At 48.9% G+C, this 27,409-nt stretch overlaps 8 protein-coding genes across 8 annotated transcripts; 4 read left to right on the top strand and 4 right to left on the bottom strand.

Moving 5' to 3' along the window:
* Positions 1 to 1,703: 1,703 nt before the first annotated feature.
* FOBCDRAFT_314980 (uncharacterized protein) lies at positions 1,704 to 2,869 on the bottom strand (the record flags this gene model as incomplete). Its single annotated transcript, XM_059611974.1, has 2 exons — positions 1,704 to 2,483; positions 2,550 to 2,869. 2 exons carry the CDS (start codon positions 2,867 to 2,869, stop codon positions 1,817 to 1,819), a joined length of 987 nt encoding a protein of 328 aa, XP_059464016.1. The 3' UTR covers positions 1,704 to 1,816.
* A 1,394-nt stretch (positions 2,870 to 4,263) lies between these two features.
* Positions 4,264 to 5,325, bottom strand: FOBCDRAFT_236269 (uncharacterized protein; the record flags this gene model as incomplete). The annotated part of the gene is made up of 3 exons (XM_059610068.1): positions 4,264 to 4,545; positions 4,621 to 5,210; positions 5,265 to 5,325. The coding sequence occupies 3 exons, from the start codon at positions 5,323 to 5,325 to the stop codon at positions 4,264 to 4,266; spliced, it is 933 nt and encodes a 310-aa protein (XP_059464017.1).
* Positions 5,326 to 7,611: 2,286 nt separating this feature from the next.
* FOBCDRAFT_175451 (ammonium transporter AmtB-like domain-containing protein) lies at positions 7,612 to 9,187 on the top strand (the record flags this gene model as incomplete). The annotated part of the gene is made up of 2 exons (XM_031172339.2): positions 7,612 to 7,696; positions 7,773 to 9,187. 2 exons carry the CDS (start codon positions 7,612 to 7,614, stop codon positions 9,185 to 9,187), a joined length of 1,500 nt encoding a protein of 499 aa, XP_031049124.2.
* A 791-nt stretch (positions 9,188 to 9,978) lies between these two features.
* FOBCDRAFT_314982 (membrane-associated, eicosanoid/glutathione metabolism protein) lies at positions 9,979 to 10,416 on the top strand (the record flags this gene model as incomplete). The annotated part of the gene is made up of 1 exon (XM_054703131.1): positions 9,979 to 10,416. One exon carries the CDS (start codon positions 9,979 to 9,981, stop codon positions 10,414 to 10,416), a length of 438 nt encoding a protein of 145 aa, XP_054559106.1.
* A 410-nt stretch (positions 10,417 to 10,826) lies between these two features.
* Positions 10,827 to 15,876, bottom strand: FOBCDRAFT_128648 (uncharacterized protein; the record flags this gene model as incomplete). The annotated part of the gene is made up of 3 exons (XM_031172341.2): positions 10,827 to 11,275; positions 11,322 to 14,546; positions 14,604 to 15,876. 3 exons carry the CDS (start codon positions 15,874 to 15,876, stop codon positions 10,827 to 10,829), a joined length of 4,947 nt encoding a protein of 1,648 aa, XP_031049126.2.
* An 869-nt stretch (positions 15,877 to 16,745) lies between these two features.
* FOBCDRAFT_126859 (uncharacterized protein) lies at positions 16,746 to 20,942 on the top strand (the record flags this gene model as incomplete). Its single annotated transcript, XM_059607818.1, has 2 exons — positions 16,746 to 18,195; positions 18,232 to 20,942. 2 exons carry the CDS (start codon positions 16,746 to 16,748, stop codon positions 20,940 to 20,942), a joined length of 4,161 nt encoding a protein of 1,386 aa, XP_059464018.1.
* Positions 20,943 to 21,131: 189 nt separating this feature from the next.
* FOBCDRAFT_213775 (uncharacterized protein) lies at positions 21,132 to 22,212 on the bottom strand. The gene is made up of 3 exons (XM_031172343.3): positions 21,770 to 22,212; positions 21,517 to 21,704; positions 21,132 to 21,466 (listed from the first exon to the last, which is right to left on the bottom strand). The coding sequence occupies exons 1-3, from the start codon at positions 22,156 to 22,158 to the stop codon at positions 21,165 to 21,167; spliced, it is 879 nt and encodes a 292-aa protein (XP_031049128.2). The 5' UTR covers positions 22,159 to 22,212; the 3' UTR covers positions 21,132 to 21,164.
* Positions 22,213 to 23,186: 974 nt separating this feature from the next.
* Positions 23,187 to 26,882, top strand: FOBCDRAFT_236275 (uncharacterized protein; the record flags this gene model as incomplete). Its single annotated transcript, XM_059610069.1, has 2 exons — positions 23,187 to 25,634; positions 25,701 to 26,882. The coding sequence occupies 2 exons, from the start codon at positions 23,187 to 23,189 to the stop codon at positions 26,880 to 26,882; spliced, it is 3,630 nt and encodes a 1,209-aa protein (XP_059464019.1).
* Between the last annotated feature and the right edge of the window lie 527 nt (positions 26,883 to 27,409).

Consider the following 27,409-nt stretch of genomic DNA (forward strand, 5'->3'; position numbering starts at 1 on the left):
GTTTGTCTGATCAATCAGTGTAGACTCCAAGTGTACCGATGCAGGCACAGACATAGATATCATACCATTTAGAAGACTAAGCCAATAAATGACTAAGGAGGCGAATATAGACAAGGGCACCCAGAAGGTGTTGTGCGGTTGAATGGGAGTCGATTGACGCTGTCCTGTATAGCAAAGGCGTGTAAAAGGGCACATCTGGCACCAGTAGTCCCTCTAATCCACTCCATCGAGTCCTTAAGCTATTTGCCGCTGTTTGTTGACTTAAAAATGTGCTGGTCAATCTGAAGATGTCGACAGATTTGGTCAAAAGGTTCCATAGAGTCGCAGAACAGGTCAAGGCAGATAAAGTGCTATCTAATCATTAACTCTAGGCGCTCGGTCTTATCAAAGGACTATGTGTTTAAAAGCTAGAACACCCGCACTGGAGCTTGCTTCACATCGGGGAGTGCTGGTATTTTGACGATCGACTTTGAAGATTGTGCCTCGCGGTTCTGTCGGACCAACGTGTGTAGACATTCAAGTACGACATGTACATCTAGTGATGCTTTTACGCGTATCCTTAATGGTGAAGATCTCGTGATAAATATCACTGAGAGAGCACAGGCCCTTCGGATTGCTCTTGGCCATCGCTCGGCGCCACTCCTGAGCATCCCGCGCTTTAAAAGCCTTTAAACAAGCGGAAAGCTTGATAGTATCTATGGCATGTAGTGTACCAGCTCTTGGCTGACCTGAGAGATAGCTTAGTTGGCCGTCGAGAATGTAGTGGCCAACAAGCGCGCTGTGATAAACTTCTTCAGCAGCCCATTTCTTCCAGGTGCGCTCCTCGTTGACTTCTTCGTAAGGTTATTATGATAAGGGCTCTAGACATTGGTTTGCCCATTTAAAACCCAGGCTATGGAACACCTGGCCAATAAGTTTAAGGTCTGATTTATATAATCGTCAGCAAGAATACATCTTATAGGAGAGGATCTAGTAAGTCACCTCGGACATTATAGCATAGCATTAGCCAAGGAGAATAGTCAGCACAAGCTAGGTGCCTCTATGCGAAATATAAGACCTTACTACTTATTATTATAGTATGTTATAACTTACCTTTTCTTCAAGCAGTAAAAAGGTTATCTTTTTTATAATGAAAATTATTAAAAAATATAATATCTTTTTTTAAAGCTTATAAGTTAGTTTTAAAGAATATAACTAAGTATTCTTAAAATTTAATATAATTTAAATATTTATTACCTCTTAGTAAATAAAGCTTTATTAAGTCAGTATTACTATAATTAGCTGCCTTAATTATAGCCTGAACCTAGTTAAATAAATAAGTTATTTTATATTATATTTAAATAATAATTCTAAAATTATGTTATATTTATTTTATCTTATTTGTTATAATAAATATTCAATCAAAAAGCAGTTAATTATAAACTAGGCAGAACTTGTATAGATTATATATTAGAAGCTTCTTACTTATTTAGTAATTAGTTTGTATTAGCATAAGCCTTAACTACTTAGCCATATATAAAGATAGCCCCGGCTCTGTGCTATTTCGCAAGAGCAGGTAGCACTACTAAAATCAAAGGGTCCTATCTAAATCATAATCTGCTAGGCGATCCGTCGTGTGTTATGGCTTAACCTCTGTCTTTATTGCCTGGATAATACTTCCACGTAGATCTCACTATTAGTAGACCTGTCAGTTGTTAACAGTCCCGGAACGTATTATCTCAGTGCAATGTAATAATTTTACGCCTCACACATTCAAATTCAATCTGGAACAATCATCGACTAAAAGAAGCCAAACCGTGACTTGAAATTGAAAATCCTAACCCATCTCCTGAATCGACCCACGATGATGACCCGTCCTCCCATTGTCAAGCTCATGACTCCATACAGTATTCGGACTGGGTGCTTCAACAAGAAGCGACGTTGCATGAGGAGATGAGGGGCTGGCCGCCTCAACAAGAGGTGACTTTGGATAAGGGGGTGCAGGGCTTGATTGAACCGGCACGGTATCGTACTGGTGTCCGGCTTGGGCCATGTCTGGTGCATTAGGTATGAATTGAGGCTGGGGTGACGAGCCTGAGTCCAACCCAGATCCATTCTCCCTTCTGCCTCGCCGGCGGCGGAGAAACATAAACCCAATAACTGCGATAACGATGACGGCCAGGCCGCCAACTATACCACCAACGATCGCACCAACATTAGTACCTGACCTATGACTGGAAGACGTAGATCCAGGTACAGATGTTGCAATCGGGAGGCTTGTCTTTGTGGCAGATACTAGTTTTGTTATAGTTATTGCCAAATTCGAATTCATTGATCCACCCGTAACTTGATGCCCATCCACAACGACCACGGTGTCAAGTTCGCGAGGGTATAAAGAAGTTATACTATCGTATAAGATAGTGAATGCGGATATACTGCACCCATAGGCGAGAACGCCGTCGCTAAATGCAAAGGTACCGCACAAGGGCGCGGCAGCCGAACCGCTACAAATATAACAGTGTGTCAGAATAAACTAACTGCCGAAAGAAATAAAAGATATTTGAACTCACCAATAAACATTATAGACGTTGTTTTGACATTCAATGTTACACTTGGCTGGGTCGTAGTAGTCGGTGCTGTCAAAACACGTAGTTGCGGGCGGGCGGCCCGATTCGCACCACGCACGGTTGATTTCGCCTGATTCCCATACGCAGCGCCCCCCCAACGGACATAACCAATTTTGGCCAAACGCGCCATATCCGCATGTTGGATCTGGGGCAACTGTCAGGGTAAGTGTGCCAGAGATCAGCTTCTCAATATCGTCTCGTCGGGCTAGCTTCTGTGCCGGTGACTGAGGCACAGGATCGGGTTTGTGCAAATCAGTGGTCATTGGGTCTTATATCATTTGTCTCCCTTCGGATGCAGATCTGTTTGGTGTCAAGAATATGGGGTTTCCTTTTTGGAGAGGGAAGCAATGCCTTCTGCTCAATACGTGTTAATAGACGAGGTGAAGGGGCAAGGAAGGCAAAAGGACGGAACCCAGCCTCAACTAAATACCACTCGTTTAGCAACCTCAGCATGAAGGCCGAGAATCTAGACTTGAGGTGGCTTGCATAACTACCTTGCACATAATATCACGCGGTAGGAAAATCCTCTCAGCCGCAAAGCTCAACAACCAATAACACATATCGGCCACAGTTCGAGAACCTCGGTATTTTGTCCATTCAGCAGGATATCTGTAACTAACTTCTGATACTGCATCAAATAGAGCATACTGGGTTATCAGAATCCCCCCAACTGAACCTAATGTCCGTGTGCAAAAGGGGCTTTCAGCCCTGCTCATTGATGATCTTCTGACGTCTAAAGACCGTGCTCAATGCTCTCACATATTTCTATTTTGCAATGTCCTGCTTCAAAGGCAGACGTCTCAGCATAACTAAAAGAAGACCTCACTGAAAGTCGGGAGGAACGGTCCGTTAGGCTTTTGGAACCTTAGCTTCTTCGCACATGATTATCGAACACAACAGCCTGGAATCAGGGTCTGGCTTATTATCCATCCATCGCGACTCTGGTGGCGAGCGGAAATGTTCAGGTTCGCCAGAGGTTGGGGTATCAGCTATTAGGTGGAACGGTTTTGGAACGTACGTATCGTCTCCGCTACTGTATATTGGTCTATCAAACACCTTGAAAGCCCAATTCAATTGAGAACAAGTGTGGATCAATGTGTGCTAAAGCTTTTACCTGTGGTGCAATAAGAACGTTTGACGGCTTGCGTGGCGTCAATTAAATGAGCTCAACGCAGAAATGACTTCCTTATTCAGGTAAAGTTTGAGAGAATTCATTTCCGTGCTATATCATTTGTGAGACACTGATAGTAATGGTTGGTCAGCTGAATGCCGAACCCTTGCACGAAATTGGAGTAACTATCAAGGGCCTCAGACCGAGCAGTACTTATGAAACGCATAGCTGCATTGGGGATGGCAATTGCTGTGTGTGCAACTGGGGCCAGCATCCAAAGGTCATCTCTTCCCTCTCACACAAGACCACCGAACTCACTGTTCATTCTTGCATCAGAGTAACAGCGGAAATTACCGTTGGCTGTTGAGTGGCTTTAATCCTAGCCCCTACGGGTTGTGATCCTCCTCCCGCTGTCGGAAGGATGTGTCCGCACTGTGGTCAGAGTTTCATTGTGGCGCCGCCACTTCTTGGACTATTGAAATGGCGAGTACATCGAGTCTAGACCTGGCGTAAGAAAGCTGAAAGTTGGACGTTTGAACAAGTATCTCAATTTGTGGTATAACATTGCCTTAAGGCGGAGAGCAAGCAACGTAGCCCATATATAAGCCGGCGGAGCTCTTCGGCTACTATGGACAGTATGGTGAATTTAGGCTTAATAAGGAGCATGCCTGCTGAAGTAGTAGGCATCGCCGACAGGATCACGCGGCTGCTTTTGCAAATCCACTTGGGAATCTCGGCAGCGATGGCAATACGCCATTTCGTGCATTTGCTTGCGTGCTCCAGGTAGGCGCGCTGCGGTACCGGAAAGGCTTTGAACATGTCTCGAAGCTCATCAGGATTGCCAGGCATGGTCCAACCAGCGTTGATATCGCCTTATGCGGGTGGTAGTCCGTAATCCATCACTATTGATGTTATTGTGAAGTTGCCTTCCACTGTCGCTCGGCAAATGGAGAACTTGCTAGGACCCAGTGTGCCGTGGGTAGTATTTAGTTCGAGGTAGGGAGCCACGCGATCGTCTGATTTGAGGATGTGACTAGGTACCTGGGATTGGAAGATGCACTCGGGAGTAGGGACTGGCTCAACAGCTCTATCCGGGTATATGATCTGCCGAATGTTGGACTTGATTCCATCCACTGCAATTATGAGGTCGACGGTGTATTCTTGGCCATCTGCCATCCACAATCTGACGGGTAACGCGTTCTGGTCTAGCCCGATGACTTGACAATTGAACAAAACAGTCACTCCAGCTACGATCGACGCATCGTAAGCCATCAGTTGCACAGCTGGCCTCTCAGTCATAAACGCTTTCACGTTCCCGTAAGAGAGAACACCTATAGGCCCGAAGGAGTCCTTATACGGCCAAGAATAGAGGCCATGGCCAGTGATGCTGATAGATGCCAGAGCTGCGCCTAGCCCAATGTGCGTGTACGCTCGTACGGCGGCTGGTTGGACAATAGGTGTATTACCTTGGGTCTGGAGGTGAGGATGTCGTTCTAGGACAGTTACAGAGTGCCCATCTTGACTGAGTGCTGCAGCCGCGGTCAAACCGACAGGTCCGGCGCCCACTATGAGAATCTGGAATTTGAGGTGTTCAACAGATGGCGCCATGTGCTGCGTCGGTAACAGGAGTAACAACTAGTGTGAGAAAGAAGAGTGCGTGTATACGGCCAGCTTGTACTGGAGCCTCTAGAAAAGGTTTAGGTTGGACAGTTAATTGGGATAGAGCAATATTTGCAAAGATGAAGTATCAGAGATTGAGCCGGGCACATCGGGTACTTTGTAACTATCGTTCAGCAGATAACCTTTCCGCTTTATACCGATAGCAAGTCAACATCGAACTATTCGCCTAAACGAAGTGCCGAAATGGCATCAGGAGAATAGCCCCGCAGTCACCGTCAAAATATAGGCGCAGGAAGTACTAACGGCGAATAGCATTTTGGAAGCCACTGAAAGCCGGACGAGATGGAAGAAGACTGTGCAACCTGTATTGTAATGGGATAAGATATTCTGACCCAATACATTGGTTCCCGGTTCCGGGCCCCCTGGCTTTTTCTATGAGTTATGGGTTCTCTTTCTGGGATTACGCTAGACGTAAGATGACAGCTTTCTCGCCTGTAAGAAAGCTTGTCTAGTCGTACACAAGTACGGAGTAGTCTTTAGAAGATACCAGCAGCAATTTCAATAGCCCAACTCTCGGTGAGTCTAATCTTATTAAGCATGCAGTAGGTAGTTTTTGTCTACAAACTAGTCTTAATTAAATATTATGACGGTTGTAGCAAGCACTCCAGGGTAAGAGGTCTAGCCTCGGTAGGGTCAGATGGATGTCTGGTGACAGACATAAAGGGACGGATCTCCCTTAGGACTTTAGCTTTTCCATGCCTTTTCATATACAATTTTATACTCTTTTCCTTCGCATTTTTGATATCATTGAACTGATTGTTTAATTCTCCATCTTATGACGAAGACCCCATCTTAATTGAACCTAATTGGCAGTCTACATTTAGCTTGCAGCTGAGAGTATTGGAAGATATCGTCTTGTGCAGTCTTTTCTTTGTTGTTGCTCTTCACCTTCAAAATATTTATAATTAGACAAAGTCGCTGATTTATACTCTACTGCAAAGAGGGTATTTCCACCCAAGAGCATAACTCAGGTGAAGGTCCTGTAAGTATATTTATAATATTACCCCGCATGTTAATTTAAAGATAAAGCATTTCCCAACTTGTAATTAAAGACATATTGCAAGCTCACTAGATAGTCAGAGGTACAATGATCAGATTAATAAATACTATAGCTGTATTTAATAATACTAATGATAACCAAACTTACCCTGGTGTTAGTTTTTAAAGATAATTACCTTCGAGAAGGGGAACCAGGAATTAATAAGAGAAAATAAACGCTTGGGATACATGTCCTAGAACATATCTGTATAACTCGGCAATATCGGCTCTGGAGAGCTAATTATGTACTAGCGCCAGATAAGACAAACACCGTTTACTGGCCCAACCATCTCCTCCCCAGACGACATACCATCCATCACCTAGTAATCCCCTATCTTATGAGAGTCTTAACCCCTTATTCGATATATCTTATCAGTTCACAAGCCACAGTAGGTTCGGTATCGTCAACCTCTAGACTAGCGTCTGCTGACGCCACGATGTAGCTGCCGTCCAAGCCGAGATAAGATAGCGTTACGGAGTAGGTCTTGAGCAATTTACGACGACTAGTCCGATCTTGCACACATAATGCCTGAATCTATATTTAGAGTCAGACAAGCTTTTGCCAAGACGATTCCCCACGGGCAATCTCATTATCTATCTGACTGGCTTACCAAAGCTATATAATATAAAGACTGAGAAAGGTTGTTAGCCCCGACAGATTTGGAAAACGTAAGACTTAACCCAAGCATTCAAGACTTGGGCGCACACAGACACAATCAAAGTTATCTTCTGACGTATTATTGGCTTGGTCTAATTTTATTAGACTGAAAGGTGTTCTGGCTAAAGATCGAACACGCAGTCGCCAACCACAATGCTGCGATAACCTTGTTCTGGCTTAGAAGCTTAACATACCACACAGTTGCGGCAACTCGGCACAAACCCACTCTGCATGCTCTTGATAATACTTATCGACAATCTTGATGATTTTCGACTTACGTAAATTCACAATCTCAAGCCATTGGTATGTACATGACATTGGCTATAATAAAGCTGATCCACATGGTGACGCTTCCAATTGGAATCAGAATAAATACTCCTTCCAAACACCATTGATTCCAGCTCTTAAAGACCCCAAACATTATTCCCGGCACTTGAAGACTCTCCCGTGGGCCTGCGCTGGAACGTCATAAGACTGTGTTCTTTTTGTACGCAGTACGGTGCTTAATAGCGTGAGCTATGGCAACAACCACGTCTTCGGCTGCTGCAGCCGCGTCGTCCGTCGTTTGGTGGACGCCAGACCCCAAAGCCGGTGTTGGAAGTGGTAAGTGGTTAGATATTCTATCGTCCAAGAGGGCAACCATCTCTCGTTCATTCATTCAATGGCTGACGTCGCGTAGGTGACAATGCATGGCAACTTACAGCCGCTTCTCTCGTAGCGCTACAATCGATCCCCGGTCTCTTGGTCCTCTATGCAGGAATCATGAAACGAAAATGGGCCATTAATAGTGCCTTCATGGCCCTATACGCATTTGCCTCAGTGCTGCTCTGCTGGGTTCTTTGGGGTTACAAGGCTTCCTTTGGAGAGTATATGCTTCCATTCGTTGCCAAACCCGGAAATGTCCTCGGCATTGACACGATGCTGAAGCAATCATACCTTCCTTCCATCGGCGTTGGTCAGCAGTTCCCCATGGCCACTATGGTGTACTTCCAATTCGTCTTTGCCGCCATTACCTTGGTCATTACTGCCGGAGCTTTCCTCGGTCGGATGAACTTTTACGCCTGGATGATATATGTTCCTCTGTGGCTGACTCTATGTTACACTGTTGGGGCTTATTCAATCTGGGGAGGAGGTTTCCTCTTCAAGCTCGGAGTTATCGATTATTCTGGAGGATATGTCATCCATCTGTCCTCGGGTACAGCAGGATTTATCGGTAGCTACTGGATCGGACCACGACTCAGCAGTGATCGTGCAGATGCCAGACCAAGCAATATTCTGGCAGTTCTCATTGGAGCGGGCATCCTCTGGGTTGGCTGGAACGGCTTCAATGGTGGTGATCCTTACGCAGCCTCTGCCGACGCAGGAGTCGCAGTACTGAACACGAATCTTTGCACTGCTGTCTCGCTTCTTGTCTGGACGGGTCTGGACATCGCATACTTCAAGAAGCCTTCCGTCATTGGAGCCGTGCAGGGAATGATCACTGGCCTTGTTGCCATCACACCAGCCGCTGGCGTTGTCGCCGGCTGGGGCGCGATTCTTCTTGGTGTTGGTTCAGGCTCCGTTCCGTGGTTCACCATGAACGTCTTGGCCAAGAAGATGACCTTTCTGGAGCGCAACTTTGACGACACACTTGGTGTCATGCACACGCACATGGTGGCTGGTGTTGTTGGAGGGTTTGGTACAGGTCTTTGGGCCACTGTGGATGGTTGCGCAGCCTTTGGTCTGACCAATCCCGGAGGAGCCATCGCTGGTAACGGTATGCAGCTTGGGTACCAAATGGCGGGTGCATGCTTTATAATCGGCTGGAACCTTGTCTGGACCAGCCTTATCATGCTATTTATTAAGCATGTGCTACGAATTCCACTTAGAATGACAGAGGATCAACTGCTTTTGGGAGATGATGCAGTTCATGGAGAAGATGCTTATGTTCTTGGTCCCTGCGAAGCCCATGCACATGGGACTGGAAGTATACAAGGCAGAGGGGAGTCTTTACACAGTCAAGACCTTGAGCTTGGAGCTAAAGACCATCATGGAAGTACGACATCAGCAGATAAGGAAAAGGCAGGGCCTAGTAGGGAACCTATCTATAATTAAATAGGTATAAGTATATATATATGTGTGTGTGAACACTAAACAGACCGATCTGATAGGTCTTGATAGAAATACTCAAGTATTCCTACAGCCCAGCTTAAATTTCAATCATAGAGAGAATAGAAAAGCAATAAAGATCCTCAGCTGAGATGGTGCTAATTGCCAAGTACGCCTAGTACCATCTTCAATGCTTCTTACTACACGCAAAAGGCTATCCATAGGCCGCGTGCTCTGCAAATTAATGGAAGCCGACACTCTGGAGCCCGAAAGGAGGATATAGTAAGTTTGTTAAATCCTTAGAATACTGGCAAATCCTACATTGCATAAGTCATGGCGAGACCAGGCGTAATAGATCCACTAAGAAACAGGGTTAGCTCGAGGTTCAGCAGACCCCTTTAACAGTGACAATCTCATCACGCGACATAATACACCCTTCTTGGCATATCCATCAGCTTGTGGATAGAGTCGCGATAGAAATGTTCCATATTTAGATTAATTTAAGTTCTTGAGTCAGTTTGGCTGAATTGATTATAAATTTGAGTAGGAAAATTCTTTAAGCGGTTGGGACTTGGTAAGCTTGACGGACTTGGCGGACTTAACGGATTTATGTACCACTTACCATTTTGAGGTTATATTCGCATAGCAAAGCGATAATTATATAAATCTCTATAGTTTCTGCTTTATTACTTATTGAATCACTATCATAGATGCGCAGCTCTTCCCTTGACTGCATACCTATACCGAGACAATTACATCTACTCATTCATCTATAAAACAACTTTCCGATACGCATCATGTCTCCCTCTATTCACAATCTGCCGCTCCTGGGTCCTCTGGTCGGCCTCAGCACTTGGACATTCGCAATGGAAGGCCTCTTATATGCACGCCGAATTCCAGCGCTTTCTAAGTACGACGTCACGTTCGATCCCGCCACTGTTAAGAGGCAGAAAGCAGACAAACTGCCTCCATATGTGCAGTGGCCGGCTGATAACTTCAATAACTTGCTCGAGCAACCTACTCAGTTCTATGCCGTAATGCTTGCTTTGACCTTGTTGGGTGTTACGGACAGGGTCACGGTGCGCCTGGCGTGGGGCTATGTCGGTCTGAGATTCCTTCACAGCATCATTCACGTCACGACCAACAACCTTAACCTGCGCTTCCCCACTTTTGCCGCAAGTTCATTTATGCTTTTGGGCATTACTGCCAAGGCGGCTTGGGAGCTCTTGGTTTAAGACAAGATTTCCTTAACGCATGTGCACCAAGGGCCGCGCTAAGAAGCTGTGCCTCGAGGTATACAGTGCCTTTGGAAATAGGGGTAAATGGGATACTGGGACATGGGGTGTGCTGATCTGCCTTGCGCTCAGCCTTTCATCTCTGATTTGCACAACGTGAACAGGACCAAAGATCTTGGTGCCTCATGCGCAACGTGGCGTGGCACAAGCAGCTCGACCTCCGACTGGTCTTCTTCATATAATGCTTTATTGGCATCTAGATAAGGGTTGAATTACAGTAAAAGTTGGAGACGAACCATGCACATATGAAGAACTAATAGGCTCAAGAACATGTGATTCTCAATTTATTCTTGCTACTGCCCGTCATCATGTTTGGAATAAAAGCAGCAATACACGCAGTATCATCCAAGTCAAGCAGTCAGCAATGGAGACGCGACATACATGTTCATAAAGCCCCTCTTCAGCCTCTCCGGAATCCCAGCAAGGCTCTTCAACTGACCCACGTCACTCCAGCCCAAGCCCTCGGCCAAGGCGCCCACGAAGCTTTGCTGTCCCTCTTCTTCCAGTGAAGGGTTCACCCAAGCCTCATGAATGTCTTCGTATCGCTGCTTCACAACATCATTCGGCTTGACTGGTTCCCATGCATTCTCAGCGGTAACCATGACAGGCAGCTTCCGCTCTGCGGTCAGCTCTTGGAGGTCTGCGTCTGCAACCTTGTAAGCTGGGAATGGATCAGGAGACATGGTAGGCCTGGGTGCAGTGACTCTCACGCCTGTCATGAGAGGAGGGCTGCCATCATTGGTATTGAGCAAATCGTCGACGTTGTTTCCACTCTGGCGTGGATCAGTCCGGCGGTCATCTGGGATGGGTCAGCTAGGGTTTCCGAAGCGGTAAAGAGAACTTACATTTTGCCCATAGAGCGCTCGGAAGCATCTGGGTATATCTCTCGAACTGCCAGTCCTCTTCGCGGTCGATTCCATCCTCATGGATCACTTGAATTTGGAGGGTCGAAGTCATGGGTGTTGTCAGTCCCATTGGCTTGCTGAAAACGTCACTGCCTTGAAAGATTGGAGTACCACTTTCGCTTGTCTTGACCGTACTTATGGCCATCTTGCACTCTGCAACAAACACAAAAGCACCAGCTCGGACAGTCCAGGGGTCTTCCTGTCCTCGCTCTGGTTGGTCATCAGGGTTCAACAATCCAGACTCAGCAAGGAAGTTATGTGCCTCATTCTTGGGTCTAGTCAAAGTGGACGCTACAATGGGCTCCTGCTGCTGTTTCCCTGTAATCAGGGCAGAGGCAGAGGCAAAGGATGATGCAGGCGAGTCCTGAAGAACAAGTTCGTAGAACTCGGACAGGCTGACAGGGTCGATCTTGGGGTGGTGATCGCCAAAATTGATATCGAAAGCAACGATCCAGAAGTCAACGTGAACGCGACCAGCAACAGGTGGTCCCCAGAGGTACAACTCAGCACCAATTTGGACTGAAATGCGAATGTGGATGAACCAGAAATCGATGCTGAATCCGACTCCGACTGAGACACCAGCTGACATGTCAAAGTAAAAGGGTCGATAATTGATAAGGAAATTGGCAAAGGCATCGAACCAGGCAGAGAGAGGTCCTGCTTTAAACGCAGCATGGAGACGTCCACCAGCCATGCATGCCTTGGTAGTGATGGCAAAATATGCTTCTCCAGAGATGGACAAGCCACCACCCAGGTCCCAGCTAATACCTAGCCGAGGGGGGTTAGGATAACCGACAGGAACGCGGAAAGCTTGGTGGTACCCGCCCAAGGAGAAGACAAAGTCTCCTATTCTGGCCCGATCAGCGAGCGGTGCATCAAACCAGTAGCAGAGAGCAAAGCCGCCGGTAAGATGGCAGTTGGGACTGAGGATGTATGAGCGGGGTGATAGCTGCGCCTCGATCTTGAGGAATCCATAGTCGAAATCCAAGACAGCTGCAATACCCAGTTCAGCATGGGCCAGCTTGAGTCGTGAATTGGAAGACGGAATATCGCAGACTGCTGCAGCGAAAATGCCCAGCTTGACCGAGTCACCGAACTGTACAGCGACCACTGCGTCAACGCTCAGCATGCGGAACGCAGAGAGCTTCATGCCAATCGCGCCCCAGTACGTGCTGTCAAGTGGCTGAAACCATCCACCAGCTGAGGGGTCCACGAGTTCCATAAGCACTTGCTGCGCATTCTCGTTATCGCTGAGACGACCGCTGTTGATGAAGGGGAAATCCGACACTTGATCTACTGAAGGCAACTTGACGCTGCTATTGTATCCAAAACCACCGCAGATTCCACTGATCTCAGCAAACGCAAGCGTCATGAGTGGACCATTGAGCTTTGCAAACACGAACACGCTCTGGAAACTTTTGCTGCTGTTTGGCAGTGTGATGACGCCGTAGAAGCCGGCTGCTTGGAACTGATAGGGACGGAAGCCGATGATCAGACCACCGGCGTAGTAATCCATGGCGCCGTCATTTCCGTGCACGATGATACCAGCGATTGTCAATGGACGCCTGTCAAAGGATGCTGCCAAGCCATCGATGTTGACACTGATTGTTGGTAACTCGTCCAGTGTCTTGAATCGGGTGTTGAGGGTGAAGCCAAGAAGAGAGAATCCAATCGGTCCAAGCTGGAAGGTAGCGTCAAAGACGATCGACAGTGTCTTCGCTTTGTACTTGAGACTAACGTTGCTGATGGCCACCGGCCCTGTATCCTTTTTGAATGGCGCTTGGGCACTGGGACCTCCATCGCCCATTTCTTCCTCGGTGCGTCTTCTGCCCTTTTGCTCGGCACCAGAGACCAGGGCTTGGGATGACGAAGGTTTGGGTGTCATGAAACCGTAGCTTAGCAGACACGCGCGCTCACCCTTGGCCATGTTGCGAATAATGACTGCGAAGTGACATCCAGACGGCACTAGAAGGTCGGTTGGCTGTGCCTTGTCAGGCTTAATCTTATCAGCAACAAGCAGCTGATCGCTTTTCAATACGCCGCTGTTGAGTAGACCAATATCCTCTCGCGTGAGCCCAGTGAGCTGTCCAGGTGCTCTTGGCGGTTTGGGATCCTGGGCGAAGAGGAAGTACAGCTCATCAAGTGGCTGGTACAGCGAACCGACGAGAGGGATCTCAAGTTTCATGTTCCCAAAGCCATTGATGGCTGCTTTGAACAGTCGCTTTGAAGGATCCTTGGGACCCCATTTGGTGCTGTGAAGCTGGGAGAATAGGAATTGAAGTTGGCCAATTTTGAGACTGGCAATGAACTGGAATGACTCGACGTTGGAATCGTCTTTCATCTTCTGGATGTTGATACGGAACGCGTCCTGATTGTCGCCGACAATCAAGGTGTCGGAGACAAAGTCTGGTATATCAAAAGAAGAACCAAGAAGATCTGTCAAGATGTCTCCAATAGTGGCATCCCTCTGAGCCGGGTTAAGGGCCGCAGAGAAAGCAAAGCCACTTGACGTGTAGGTGAAGTCGAGATTCAATCTCAACCCCGCAATGACCAAGTCGCCAGAGATAGCGAACCTGCTGCCCACAGATTTGGGATTATTACCGCTCTGTTGCTCATATGTGTACTCAACAGACAAGGTGTTGATAGCAATGGAATTAATCAGCGGCCCAACATGGGCTTTCTCATCATCGTGGAAGAACTCGGCTAGCACAGCTGCATACAATCCATTAATGGAAGCCGTGAGCTCCCAGGACCTTTTAGCAGAATTGTACCCGAGGGTTCCGACAAAGGAAGCAGGAAGATCGAGCTCAGAATCCTCTGGGGGGTCGATCAGGACTGATATCCCAAAGTCAAAGGTGAACCCTGAGCTGCTGCCCCAGTTGAAGTAGGCAGCGAGAACAACCTCGCCAAGATAGGGTTGAGGAGCTGAGCCTGGGCTAGGCGGGTTCGCAGTCGCCTGGCAGCTAAGGGAAAACGATTCCTGGGATAACTGAATGGATGCAACGGTTATCTGGGAAGGTAGGGTGTCTGGGATATCGACCACTGTCTGGCCAGGAATCAGAGTGGCAATTTCGATAGACAACGCAGGTGAAGCCGTCAGTGGTTTCAAAATAGCCCACTTCTCCCCCTCTGGCTCCAGATCCAGGTCATCCAATGTATCAAAATCTAGAATATGGCTTCAATCAGCAACGAACAAAGAGAATGAAGCAGCGTATCACTTACCGTTCCATAATTGTCCGGAAAGAGTCCCATAAGTACCGCTAGACCTATTCCAATTGTATGTGATCAAGAAAACGGGAGTATTAGTGCTTTCCCCACGGCCAAAGCTCGCAGAGACCTCGATATCGAAAGAAAACGAACTGAGTCTAGGATTCTGCGGATCTTTCCTGGTATCGAGCCCAATGCGCAGTCTTCGCAAATTGGCGGCCGGCAGAACCTTTTGTCCTCCTTCTTCCTTTCCAAGAATATCGTTGACGACAGTCTCAACCTCTTCGTCGTCTGTAAGCCCAGCTAGCCATTGTAAAATCCCCGCGAGTGGGTCTGGGGAGAGGAACATGAAGGTAAAGTCAATCGTGGTAGCGGTGAATTCAACGCCAGCGAGCATAGAGACTGTACTTCCAGCACTGTTGAGGGAGCATCCGATGCTGAATGTCACGTTACCATCGAAGAGAGGCTGCTCGCCGTTTTCTGTCACGGCTAATAGCATTTTGCTCTTGTACACGACATCTGCGCTCTCAATCATCAGGCCGTTTAGGGCAATTGAGAACAGTTCCTGCAAGTCGTCGAACTCTGACAGCTGGAACTGTAGACGGGTCTCTAGCCGTTTATCCGCTGATGGGACGAACCACAGAGCGTTCCTCTTAGGTTCTGCATCAGCGGGAGGCTTGTTCAGTGTCACTTCGAGGCCGAGGATGACAAGAGGGATGTAATCAGTCATCCCTTCTTGATTCGCGTTCTTGAAGACGTCCTTTACTGTGAACCCGGTGATATCTTCCATGTTGGCAAAGTCAAGACCACAAATCAGCATGTTGCCAGTAGAGTCAATGCCAGGTGCTTCAATTCGGGATCCTGTCTCATCGCCACCCAGAAGACCGGTGGACCCAAATGTGAAGAGCAGGACATCGCTGGCGGAGCTGAATTCAAGCGGCCAGGGCTGAGAGAGGGAAAATTGGAAGCTTTCAATGCTCTTTGTTGCTGACCCATCGACGGTGATGGAGCCACTGGCATCGGCATCAAGGTTCTGAAACCATTTTATGGTCTCGTCAGAATCGTTGAAATTGGCGGTTGGGTTTGGCGCGCTGGATAAAGTGATGACTTGGCTGGAGTTAAGGCCTGCCACGAACTTATCCAGGTTACTTCCTGCTGCCAAAACCTGAATATTTTCACCGGGACTTTGACCCGCAGAGCTGGCATAGATGCTGTAAGTTGCAGCGTCGGATGGCCCCAAAGCCCTGTTGGAAGGATTACGATCATTGGAGTCTGACGATATAGTCATTTTGCTCGCCAAGAGGAGAAATATCTAAAGAAAGAACTGAGAAGTTCTGAGTCTTGCGTACTGAATGCAAGACGCGGTGGGTGCTTGCTCCTCTTGCACCAGGAAGCTGAGAAGATAGTATTGAAGGTTCAAGGTCAGGTGTTGTGATATGAATGGGCAGAAAACTGGGGAGTTAACAAAAGGTTAGAATGGAAAGATGAAACAGCGAATGATTAGAATACGCAGGAGAAAGGAAGGAGATTAGGATTCTTGTCGTGCTCAGTGCTGGGGACCATGATAGACCCTGAGAAACATGTTCCCGAATACGCTCTCAAGCAGGCCAGCAACTTGGTGTTGCCATTACAGCTTTCCGTTAAATGCATGTGGATCAAATGCATGTACGTTTGGTTGATGGGGGGCGTGAGAGGTGTTTAGGTCTGTCTCACTGCGTCTCCACCTCATCTGCATGCTGCATGCGATTATCAGGTTTGTCTGAAAACCCCCACATCTCGATTGTTGGACGAGCTGTGACACAAGAATGCGGGTAGATCCAGATCTGTTGCCGTGCATGCGATACGGGCCGTGTTGGCTTGGCCCGAAAAGAGAAAAGAGGGGGAGGAAAGATGAGATCGACTGAGAAATCAAGGCATGATGAGGGGACATGTGAATCCGTCAGTACTTGCGAGACTGGTTTCTAATTTGGTCTACCAGATGGATAAGAAATTTTAGCCGGCTTCTGGTTCAACGTTGTCTTGGTCTCATCATGAGATGCGGTAGTTGGAATAGACCATCACCATAGCTCCCCCATCGAAGACTTGATTTGAACTCAGCCTTGTTCAGATACAATCGTTGCCGTACCGAGAACAAAAGACGTACGCCAATTGATCATCATGACTCAAGATACTGGAATTGAGGACTTTGAGGTCGCCTTGGTGCCCATGCAACTGGATGCATTCGTCCTGAATCCAGCTGTATGCGGTACGGGCAGTGATCAAGACACTACGGCGCGCATCTGTCCCATCACTCAACCCAACTACACTTTCTTGAGGCTTGATAGCTTCTTGCTCCAGAGCGATGTTCAAAATCACGTCGCTCTGCACAATACCGCCCCAGCCTCTATCAATTCCCGCTTGACTGACCTGGGTGGTCGTCCGGAGCCAAAACCGCTCCGCCATCGTCATGGCGTCTATGTCCATTGGACACTTCCCCGATTCTACAGATCGGGAGTCTCCTCAACCGATTCTGTACCAGAATCTAGAAAGAAGAGAGAGAGAATGCGACGGGGACTTGATGCTGCAGCCACCGCGGCCAGTGACAACTCCCCTCATCAAACTCCAGACTTTCTACAGCCTCCAACACGCTGGATCGTCATAAGAAAGCTCGAATTGGATAGCATCCAGCCATCGAGTGCCAAAGATGCTTTCAAAGACCGAGAGTACGAAGCTTGGGTCGTTGAGAGCGATTATGTCTGGTCCTTGGAAGATATCCCCATCCAGGCAGATCTACAGACTGATGTAGCGCCGTTCGTGCTCGGACACGCCGGCACTGATGTCAACATCAATGAGCAAGCTGAGGTCTTTATCGGGCGCAAGACACCATTGGCTGAGTGGACTGAGAATCCGAACCCCACTGTTGAACCTCCAGACATCAGTCTCCTGCGAAGTGGAAACCAGCTCTTTGCTGACTTCCAGATGCACAATGCCAATGTCTTCAGCATCTTGGACAACTTCGAATATGGAGATAAAGAGGAGCCATCGTATCTGGACTACGCCAAAGCCAGCTACTACGTGCTGGGATGGCATTGGAAAGACACCGTTGATCCCCTCTGGAACGCGGGTGTCGAGTTCACTCATGGAGAGAACTTGCAGTCCTTCTTCATGACCCTTCAAGGGACAGATGAAGCAAATCCCGACCCATGGATGGATCTCAAAAGTCAAATCCGCATCCTCTGTCATGGTTGCATGTACGACGTGGCCTGGGATCACGAGAACAAACCCAAGACTGTCCCAGCCGATGGATTCAACGATCGTCTGCGCGATCCGAAACAGGCTGCAGTCGCAGTTGGTACCACTCCAATGGATGCGTTATTAGCTTATTGTCACGCACGCGGCGACGCCAGCGGGGATTCAGAGGATGTCGCTAAACTAGAGGAAGATATCCTGGCCCTTGAATCTCTCCTTCAATCGCGCGATGATGGTGTCGAGGGTCAGAGAGAGGCCAAGGACTCGGTCTATAACTGGTCCTACGATCGCTCTCCAGGTGGCACACGATATTTCTTCGCGGAGGCTGATGATAAGAGCACGAACCAGCCCAAGGAGCCTGACCCTCTAGCCATCCAGAGTATCAATCAATTGAACCTCACCCAGACCCTGCTAGACTCTTGCAACCGAGCGATGCTGCAGTATCGCTGGGACATGTTTTCTCTCTGGTGGAAATACGCCAGCGATCTAGGCCAGAGCGATAATCAGGGCAACGATCAGAATGAAGCATTCAAGGCTGAAGCTGGCAGGATCTCGAGCCGTATTAATGGACTCCAAACCCGCATCGGACAACTTGAATCACAGGTCGCCACTCTGTTAGGAAACAGCCTCTTGGCCACGGTGGAGTCGACAAGTGAGCCTGTCTTCTACGGTGGAAATGATCCCACCGTTCTCATTGGTGGTATCCCATCTGGTTGGGCGCTTGATTATCTCGATAATCTCGCTATTCGGGCCCCATATCAGACCATTCAAAGCGATCAAGATCTACCCAGCAACCTTAACACTATCTCAAGTCTGGTCGACAACAAACTGCCCACTGTCTTGACAGCAGCTGCCAAAGCACTCATCACCGAATTTCACGCTCTCCGTCCTGGAGGCAATGACTCAGGTACACCAGGCGAAGGCAAATTCTATCCTCAATTTCATGACGAATTGACTACCGACAAGCGCTGGCGTGACCAATGGGGTGACAGACAGCCATGGTTTCCTCTCTACGCTGAGTGGGAGGCGGAATACACTCACATTCCGTTTGAGTTCTGGAGCTTAGATGAACACACCGCCCGTCACTCCGAGAACAAGCTGGTCAGATATGGCATCAGTGTTCCCTCTGATAGCGACACAACTCCACCACTTTGGGATGCTTTGTCCAAGTGGCAGGGTGAGAAGAAGCAGGACATTCGCGTCTTGTCTGGCCGTGTCTTGATTCTGCCTCAGCCCAGCTTTGCATTGGGTGCCAAGATCAAGCAGCTTTTCCAGAACACCCCGCCCAGTATTCTCGACGAGTATCTTCCAGAAGAGGATCGAGACAATCTCCTTGCAAACATCAGTGAATTGTCCTATCTCTCATCACCACTCTCGGGTTTCATGAGTGGCCTCGTCACACAAGCAGAAGGCAGTCATCTCAAGCCCGAAAACAAAGTCGTCGGTCGCGACGGAGAGTCAAGCTCTGTCCTCACAGCGGCAACCTTTGACCCCGCTGGCCTGACACAGGACAAACTGCAGCTCATCGACGGTAACTCAGCGCTTACCCCGTACGCCGCGTTGGTCAACTTCACCGACAGTGAGCACTGCCCCTTCAAGCCTGTGACGCACGGCCAGTTCCGGTTCCGCAAGTTCAACGTCATCGACAAGTTTGGCCAGTCGCTCATGGCCATTGATCAGCGACCACGAAGGGATGGGCCACCGCCAATTTACCCCTGCATAAGCAACTTTTATGCTCCGCAGGAGGTCACACTAGATGGGCAGAAGTACGCGAATACGGTGATCAAAGATAATCCGGAGCAGTCTGAGTTTCTGCAGCTGCAACCGCAGATGAATCAGCCGGCGCGCATCAACGCCAAGTTTGTCAGACGCATCGCTGACGATCCGAGTGGCAGCCCAGCTTCTCCAGGCGCCGCGACATGGCGGCCTGTCACGGAATGGGAGACGCCAATATGGGGATGGGTCATCACCAACTATGCCGACTACGGCATACAGATCTTTCTCCCAGACGGAACATTCTACCGTGAGGTTCGTGTCGGCGGTCCTCTGGGGACTCTCCAGTCACCCAAGTGGCTACCCTTCAGTCCTGATCCAGATGCACAGCCCACTCCTGATACACGAGAGCTTGATATTCTCATCTCCAAGTTGGCTGATCCGAAGTATCTCCTCGGGTTCTGGGGCATGATAACGACGGCGCAGCAGAAGCTACCTCCAGCTCCTGACTCCTACGCGCAGTTCCTCAACTCCATCGTAGGGAAGCCACTTGCCCTCGTCAATACGGGCTGGTCCGTTGAGCTGAGCGGACCGCCTCTTGATATCCAAAGTACTCAGGTCAAGGTGGTTGATCCTGAGCGCACACTCCTGAAGCCATCGGATGCTGATGACAAAACCCCATACTATGAGCTCCAGCTAAGGCTCGGAAATGAAGAGGCAGGTTACGATGGACTTGTCGGTTACTTTGACACAACGGGTCCTGGGTCTGATGAGTTGAACTATGATCAGATCAAGACCTTCTTCACTCCAGATGGCAACTCTACGGATCCATTGATTCGTCTTGATACCGACCAGTATCCAATCTTTAGTCCCTTCTGGCAGCCCCCATTCTCCGATTCTTCACCCGCCATTGAGCCTCAAGCTTATGAGAACCAACGCAACGCCCAGATGTCAATCTTCGGCGCTATCCTAGATCCCTTCACACCCCTACACGCGTACTCATCCTTCCTACCAGCAGCAGAGCTGCTCCTACCACCGTGGACGTGGCAAAAGGCCATGGACACCATGACAGCCTTCTTCCACGCAGGGCCATTGACCATGCCCGTCAACGATGTCCCTGGGTATCTTGAAACAGAGAAGCTGACGAGTAAGAACGCTCGGGATATCCCAAAGCGTAACTTACTGCTGCCTTCTCTTGGTGGAGGAGACTGGAGTTGGTTTCAGCCGTATGCTGAGGACGAGGTCGCGGAAGGGGGAGATGAGGATCTACAGGCTGTTTATAATGCATTTGGTATTGAGAAGAAGGGTGATTTGATTAAGCCTGCGTTCCAGGATGGACCGTATGCTGCCGTTGAGGGGTTCTTGCAGTTAAGAAACCCGATCGTTGCTCCGAGTAATCCTCAGAATGCATGAATGGTCAATTTGTATTTACTCTAGTCCAGCAAGTTAAGATCAATATGGAATATGTTTCTTTTAATTGCAGTCAATATGAGAAGGGCCACAAACAGCTTCATAACAGAAGGTTGTCATCGTTTTATCTCATATCTGTGCATATTCTTCATGTATGTGATGTTGTTTGTCACATTCACAAGACGGTCCAACTGCTCTCTGAGTTTTGATTGCCAGCTATTCAAACTAATTGATCTCATCCGGGTAATGCACAAAGTAATCATCCTCCTCCTCATTCTGATCCCTCGCCACAAAGAACAAATGATTAATGCCATTGGCCCTCACCACAGTGAGCTGGCTATCCTGAGAAATGGTACGACTATCAATAAGTGTAGAGGTACCCCAAGTATTGTCAGTCCTGATGGTGCGCCGAATGCCACCGGCGGCGCCTCTGCCACAGTAGTAAAGAAAGACTTTGCCATTGTCAAATGCGACGGCTACTGGAGTGTTGCGCTGCATGTCTCCAGTTGAGGATATTGCAGTGCCGGCTTTGAGGCAATTAGCAGAAGTCTTCGAAAGATGGGAGCGAGATACTTACGTGAGCCGCTGTCGACGACATAATCTACAAGGTAACTCCCCTCGTAAATTACGCAGCGTTTCCCAGTTGTGTCATCGTACCAAGCAGCGGCGAAAGAGTTGATCCAGAGATCATGGGTCCATGTGAGGTCAGTGCTCCGTGAAGTCTGGAGGTCCAATTCTACAAGGGTTCTGCCGTTACCCATGTTCCTGTTGAAGGTTATTAGCTGTCTTGCAATCGACTTATTTCCAGTCCATATCGGTGCCTCACTCACCTGCTATAGTAGACCCAAGCATTGTCACCATCCCCACAGGCAGCCAGCGTAGTGTTGCCAATGGACACACTCTGGAGTTCCTTCTGGTTTGACTCGGAAATCTCTGATAGACTGTACGAATCATTTGGGGTGACTTTGAAAGGGTTGTCTGTTGTAAGAGCAAAGACCCTTTCTACGCCTTGGGAATTGACGCTTGCCATCTGAGATGGATTGAGGATGTACTGGTCATTTCCAACTTCCTGAGGCGTCTGAATGGGGTTCTCAGGATCTGCATCTTTTGTGCCTGACCATAACGCAAGACCGAGCTGGGCTTTTCCGGTGGAGTAGAAGAGTTTAATGACGCTATCGCCGGCGGTGATCTTGTCGATTACTGCAGTGATTGGAGCCATAATTTACTTGGTTTCGTGGCAGTTTAGGGTGAGAGGCTTTTCGTTCAGGAGAACTCATGAAGTCTCCTGTAACTTTGGGTGGGCAGTCCAAGAACCCCGTTCTTCTTCCCTCTTTCCTCAATGCCGTTCATTCTCTCGTCACGATCTTGGCTTTACTCACCGCATGCATCTTTCGTAACCTCACCAAGTCGAGATACGCACACTGCATGAGCTGAACAACCTTTGCATTTCGGTAGGCTTTACCCCGCTTCTGTATAACCGATAAGGCCATTGGCATCAAAGCATATAGTCTGAGATGTAGAATGGGTACAGTAAGTGAGACACGGCATGTGAAACAAACGGCAGAGAAACGATCTGTGCTAATCGACAGCGGCGCCGTCGGGCCGAATGAATGATTACGTATGTCTCGCGCATGTTTCACTTGACAAGTCCCTTTTTCATCTCCTGCATATCAGATCAGATCATGATTTCGATAGTCCTTGCTCGATTAGGAATAGGTTACATATTTCGATCTCGTTGTCACTTTACCCCGCCCGGGCCGCATCTGCAGGTCGGAGCATTGATGGTGCTATGCATGAAATGTCTCTGGGGCTTTCATCCGATACGTTTATGCTGCCCATATAGCTTTGGGCAATACAGACACCCCTCTAGCATGGTAAACTACAATCGCACAGCCTGTAAAAATATGCATCAGGCCTCCATTTGCTGTACCCCAAAGACGCAGCAGTTCTGCAATGCCTCCCGACACCTACGCCCTGTTAATGAGATTTAGAATATGCAGATAATGCTTGAAACGGGTCAATTGTTCATCGTGGATGTATCCACCGTTGCCACAACAGGTGAAGCAGCGTTGCGCACAGGAGGCTTTTCTGACCAAGAGCGGGCAGCAAACATTGGCCGTTTTACATCGCTCACTTTCATGGCAATTATACCGCGTCTCTAGAGTCTCTCCCCAAGTCCCAGTTAAGAACCCTCCTGGACACGTCCACCATAGGCAAACCCACACAACTGAGCAAGAACAAGACACCATGGGCATCTATCCAGGAGGCAAGAGTACACGCATAGACTCTCCTCGCCATCTAACAATACGGCACTCTCGCCGCGTTGTCGCCGCCAATCGCGCTGATGCCCGTCTCAACGCTTTCCAGTCCGTGACCGTCCTCGCAGACGGCAAGATCGTCGAGGATGAGATTGATCCATTGCCCCCAGGCGAACAAAAGCTGAATTCATTCTGGGCCCCAGGCATCGAAGCGGGCCCCAAGCACATCATCTCAGTAAAACAAACCATCCAAGCAAACGGCGAACAACTCAACTTGGAGGCAGAGCAGCCTTTCTACGTTGATGCACCGCAGTTCTCCCTGCCGGATGGAAGCGTCCACTCTACATATCCTCCAGCAGGCTACAGCGACGATCATAGAATCCTGCCGCATGTCGTCTTGACAGATCCGCACCTCCCGTGGGAGAGGTTGGGAAGTCCAAAGGGCGGGACCAACATGGATCTCAAGGCGCAGATGAAGAGAGTAGCCTTGGGCGCGGATAAGGCAAGCAGCATACCGCGCAACCGTGTGCCATGGCTTGTCGTGCTTGCATTTTCCCAAGACGAGCTTCGACTGCCCCCGGAGGATCTGGACGGTGCAGGCAGTATCTTCAGCGGCACTAGCGATGGCGTTCTCAAGCCCGTCAAGCAGTCATCCACAATGACAGTCAACATGAGCATCGATGACTTGTGGAAGCTAAAGTCTGATGTGACAACACCAATCACTGACAGACTCGGACCACCTTCTATGAAAGATAGCCGTGGGGACTTCATCTTCGTACAGCCAGGGCTGTTCACCAGTCTCTTCTCGACATTTGACGATAAGGGTAATCGAGTCAAGGGCAGTGGGCCGGATACATCACAGTACAAATACCTTTCCCACGTGCGCAAGATCAACGGCTCTGGAATGGCTCTCGCTGGTGTTGAGGACACAGCTGTCTTTAGCATCGTCGTCGGCAACAGATCGGGACCGCTTGACAACGTCATTCCAACCACCATGTGCGCACATCTAGTATCCATCGAAGGCGTGGAGGCCATGACCTATCCGGGCCAGAACCACCGCTATGTTGCCCTCTGCTCCCTTTATAGCTGGAACTATACAGTCCTCCCACCAAATACACTCAATGTACCGGATGCTTTTGAGAATCTGGGTCGCACTCTCGATGTGTTGCGAGCCCCGGATGAAGTCATAGCGCCTCTGAAAGCGTCTGCAGACAAAGCCCAGCAGCTTGTTGGTCGCCGTCTGAGCGATGGTTATACTTTGGTCAAATACCGCGTTCAAACAGGCGAGGCAACTGTAGCGCTGTATCGAGGTCCTTTCACTCCCACTTATGTGCTTACCTTGGAGCATCTGACCAAATGCTCAACCTCGGGCGTGGACTTGCAAATTCTTGACAAGAATTTGGGCATCATGGATGTGACATACTCTGTGGCCTGGCAGGTTGGCCGTACTATGGCCCTCGGTGATCAAGCTTTTGTTGCTGCGCTGGGACGTGTCAGAACAGCAGTGCACGCCGCCGCAGCGAAGCAAGTCAAGATCAATGCCGTCAAAGAGGTTAAGGATACTGCATTTCGCACTCGCGATGATCTTCTCAAGGATCTTTCCTCCATGGTCAAGGGACTTGCAGATATCCATCTTCAGAAGCGTGGTTCTGAGCCTCAAGAGCCTGGGGAAGCACCTGATCAGAGAAAGCCTGGCAAACCCGTGTTCAGGCATGGAGGAGCCAAGCGTCGATGGCATCACAAGAAGCTCCAGCGTCGCGATCGACCGACGCTCTCCTTTGCTTCGCCTCTCTTTGAGGACAAGTACCCAGCTGCTGCGCTGGATTCTGTTCGCAAACTGGCTTCAAGTCGATCGGGCGACCCTTACGATGAGACAAATGATCCGCAATCCTCAGACTGGATGACGGTACTCTCATGGTTGATCGACAGGATGTTTCTCGCCGGTGTACCAGCGCACTATCTCATACCTGATCCGAGTTACCTCCAGCCCGAGAACTTACGCTTCTTCCATATCGACAGGAATTGGGTCGACGCCCTCATCGACGGCGCTCTATCCCTCGGCAACCATTTCGGTACTGACGAGGACCGCGTCGCTATCAAGAAAGCACTCAATGACTACATCGGTCGTACACCTGATGGAATGGGCCATCGTGTCCAAATACCTGCTTATGGCTTCTACCTCCGCTCAGACCTGGTGACCATGTTTCCCGATCTGCGCGTCGAGGTCTTGTCCAACGATAGCGCCCTCAAAGCCGCTGGTCAGGATCCCCCAGCTGGTGCACCTCTTTTGCGGCATGAGATTGTTGCGGATGGCGTCATGATGGCGTTCATGGACCGTGTCCCTGGTTCTGCTCAGTTTTCATCCCTCGTGTTCACGCAGCCGGCGCACCAGCAGCGGTTTGCTGTTGCTCGTGGCCTTGACACTGCCGAGGTCAAGGTAAATATCAGACGGCAGTATACTGTTGACCAAAGCACTAGGGAAACAGATAAGGACAGACACAAGGCACTCAAAGAGATCATATACACTCCAGCCGAGGAGAAAAACATCTTCATATGGAACTCTGTACCCAACCAAAGTCTCAATGACTTGCGTATACTACACCTTCCCGCGTTTGCAGATGTACAGCTCAAAGTGTTGCAAGATATGATGGGGAAGCAAGAAGGAACTGGCAGACCTTACTTTGCTGATGACGCTTCGACTTCTGCACTGTTTGCAATGCAACTCAACGATCCCATTTATAACCTGACCATCAACATGGCTAAGCGTGCTACGGCTGCGCAGGCGATAGCAGGCTTGGCTCCTCCTGACTTGGGAGACGGAAGCCCGGAGTTGAGAACTATCAACATGATGGAAGCCGTTAGGGTCAAGAACCTTTCTGCCCGTGGTGCGGACGTCTCTGCAGCGCCAGTAGAGAATGATCCACATGATGAAGATGAGTACAATGATTCAAGTCATGAAGATAGCTTCGTGAGAGCTGCGGACTACGTTTCTCCACTTGATGTGCTCTCAAACTACCTGTCACCTCATGTTCGAGCGATGCCACTTCATCAAGGCCCAAGTGTCAGCGACCCAGACAACATCCCCACCAACGCCCATCAGAGCCAAGTCGGAACTCGTACCTATAAAGTCAGACCACCTGGATCCGAGCCCGCATCAGCACCCCGATTCCTCATACGCGTCAGCAGCAACTTAGCCGACAATCACAGCCAAGTCGTCCTAGATAGTTTCAATCTTCCCCAAGACCTCATTTTCTCCATCGTCCTTAAACAAAGCGATATCAACCAGTACTTACTCATGGAAGTCACCATCGACATAGCACTTGGTTCACCAAACGATGCCACATACGCTTTGATGTCGAACTACACTGGACCTGGTGCACATATGTTGACGAACCTGCGCTTCAATGTGATTCCAACGACTTTTTACGACCAGAATCAGGATAAGTACTATTTGCGCATTCGGTTACTTCCTAGGGCTGAGAAGGGCTGGGTCATGGCGCCGGCTGTGCCTGAGTTGAGCTTTCTGCTTGGGTTGGCTAGTATCAATGCTCCAGGGCGTGGTACCGCAACTGCGACTATTCAGTCTCGGGCGAGATATTGCAGGAATCCTGCACTCCCTTTGGTGGAGCCGAACGTGATGATAGTGGACAATCCTCCTCTATCTGTGGAAGTAGTTAAGCATTAGGGAGAATGGAAAGAAGTGGTCTCGTATTGTCAGTAAAAGGATCGAAATGCTGAGCTTTCGCCATTGAATTACAACCATGGGTCTTTCCTAGGATTCTGTTACTTCCTTTAAGAAATTTTATATACAAAACGCCTGTTTTCGAGAAGTGAACAGCCATTTGCACGCGCTACATCTAACCATCAATCTCTGCTGTACCTGTTAAGAGACACCAAACTGAACCTAAGGAGAGCAGTGGTATTAGAAATGGAGATTCTCTCTTCTCTCTGTTTCATTGCTACTTCAGGTCACCTACATTCCGTCGGCGCCAAGAACTGGTAAACCTCGGTTAAAGGATTGGGAGCCATTTGCCTATAAGGGTATCGTGAGACGGGCGCTTTGTCTCACATCTGCAGACGACGCTGTCCATTTTTGATCTACTGCATAACATTTCCTCGGCCATAGACCTGCATGTGTCACATGTCACATCTAGGGTGTTCACATCATGATGTTGTGATGAGTTGCAGATCCCCCACGGTCCAGAGACATAC

The sequence above is a fragment of the Fusarium oxysporum genome, chromosome II (genome assembly GCF_013085055.1).
Source record: "Fusarium oxysporum Fo47 chromosome II, complete sequence".
NCBI lineage: Eukaryota > Fungi > Ascomycota > Sordariomycetes > Hypocreales > Nectriaceae > Fusarium > Fusarium oxysporum.

Coding starts and splice junctions, on each gene's coding strand:
- FOBCDRAFT_213775 (XM_031172343.3), bottom strand. CDS start 22,158: ATGGCTCCAATCACTGCAGTAATCGACAAGATCACCGCCGGCGATAGC. Junction 21,705..21,769: donor GCTTGGGTCTACTATAGCAG/GTGAGTGAGGCA, acceptor AACCTTCAACAG/GAACATGGGTAACGGCAGAA. Junction 21,467..21,516: donor TGTCGTCGACAGCGGCTCAC/GTAAGTATCTCG, acceptor ATTGCCTCAAAG/CCGGCACTGCAATATCCTCA.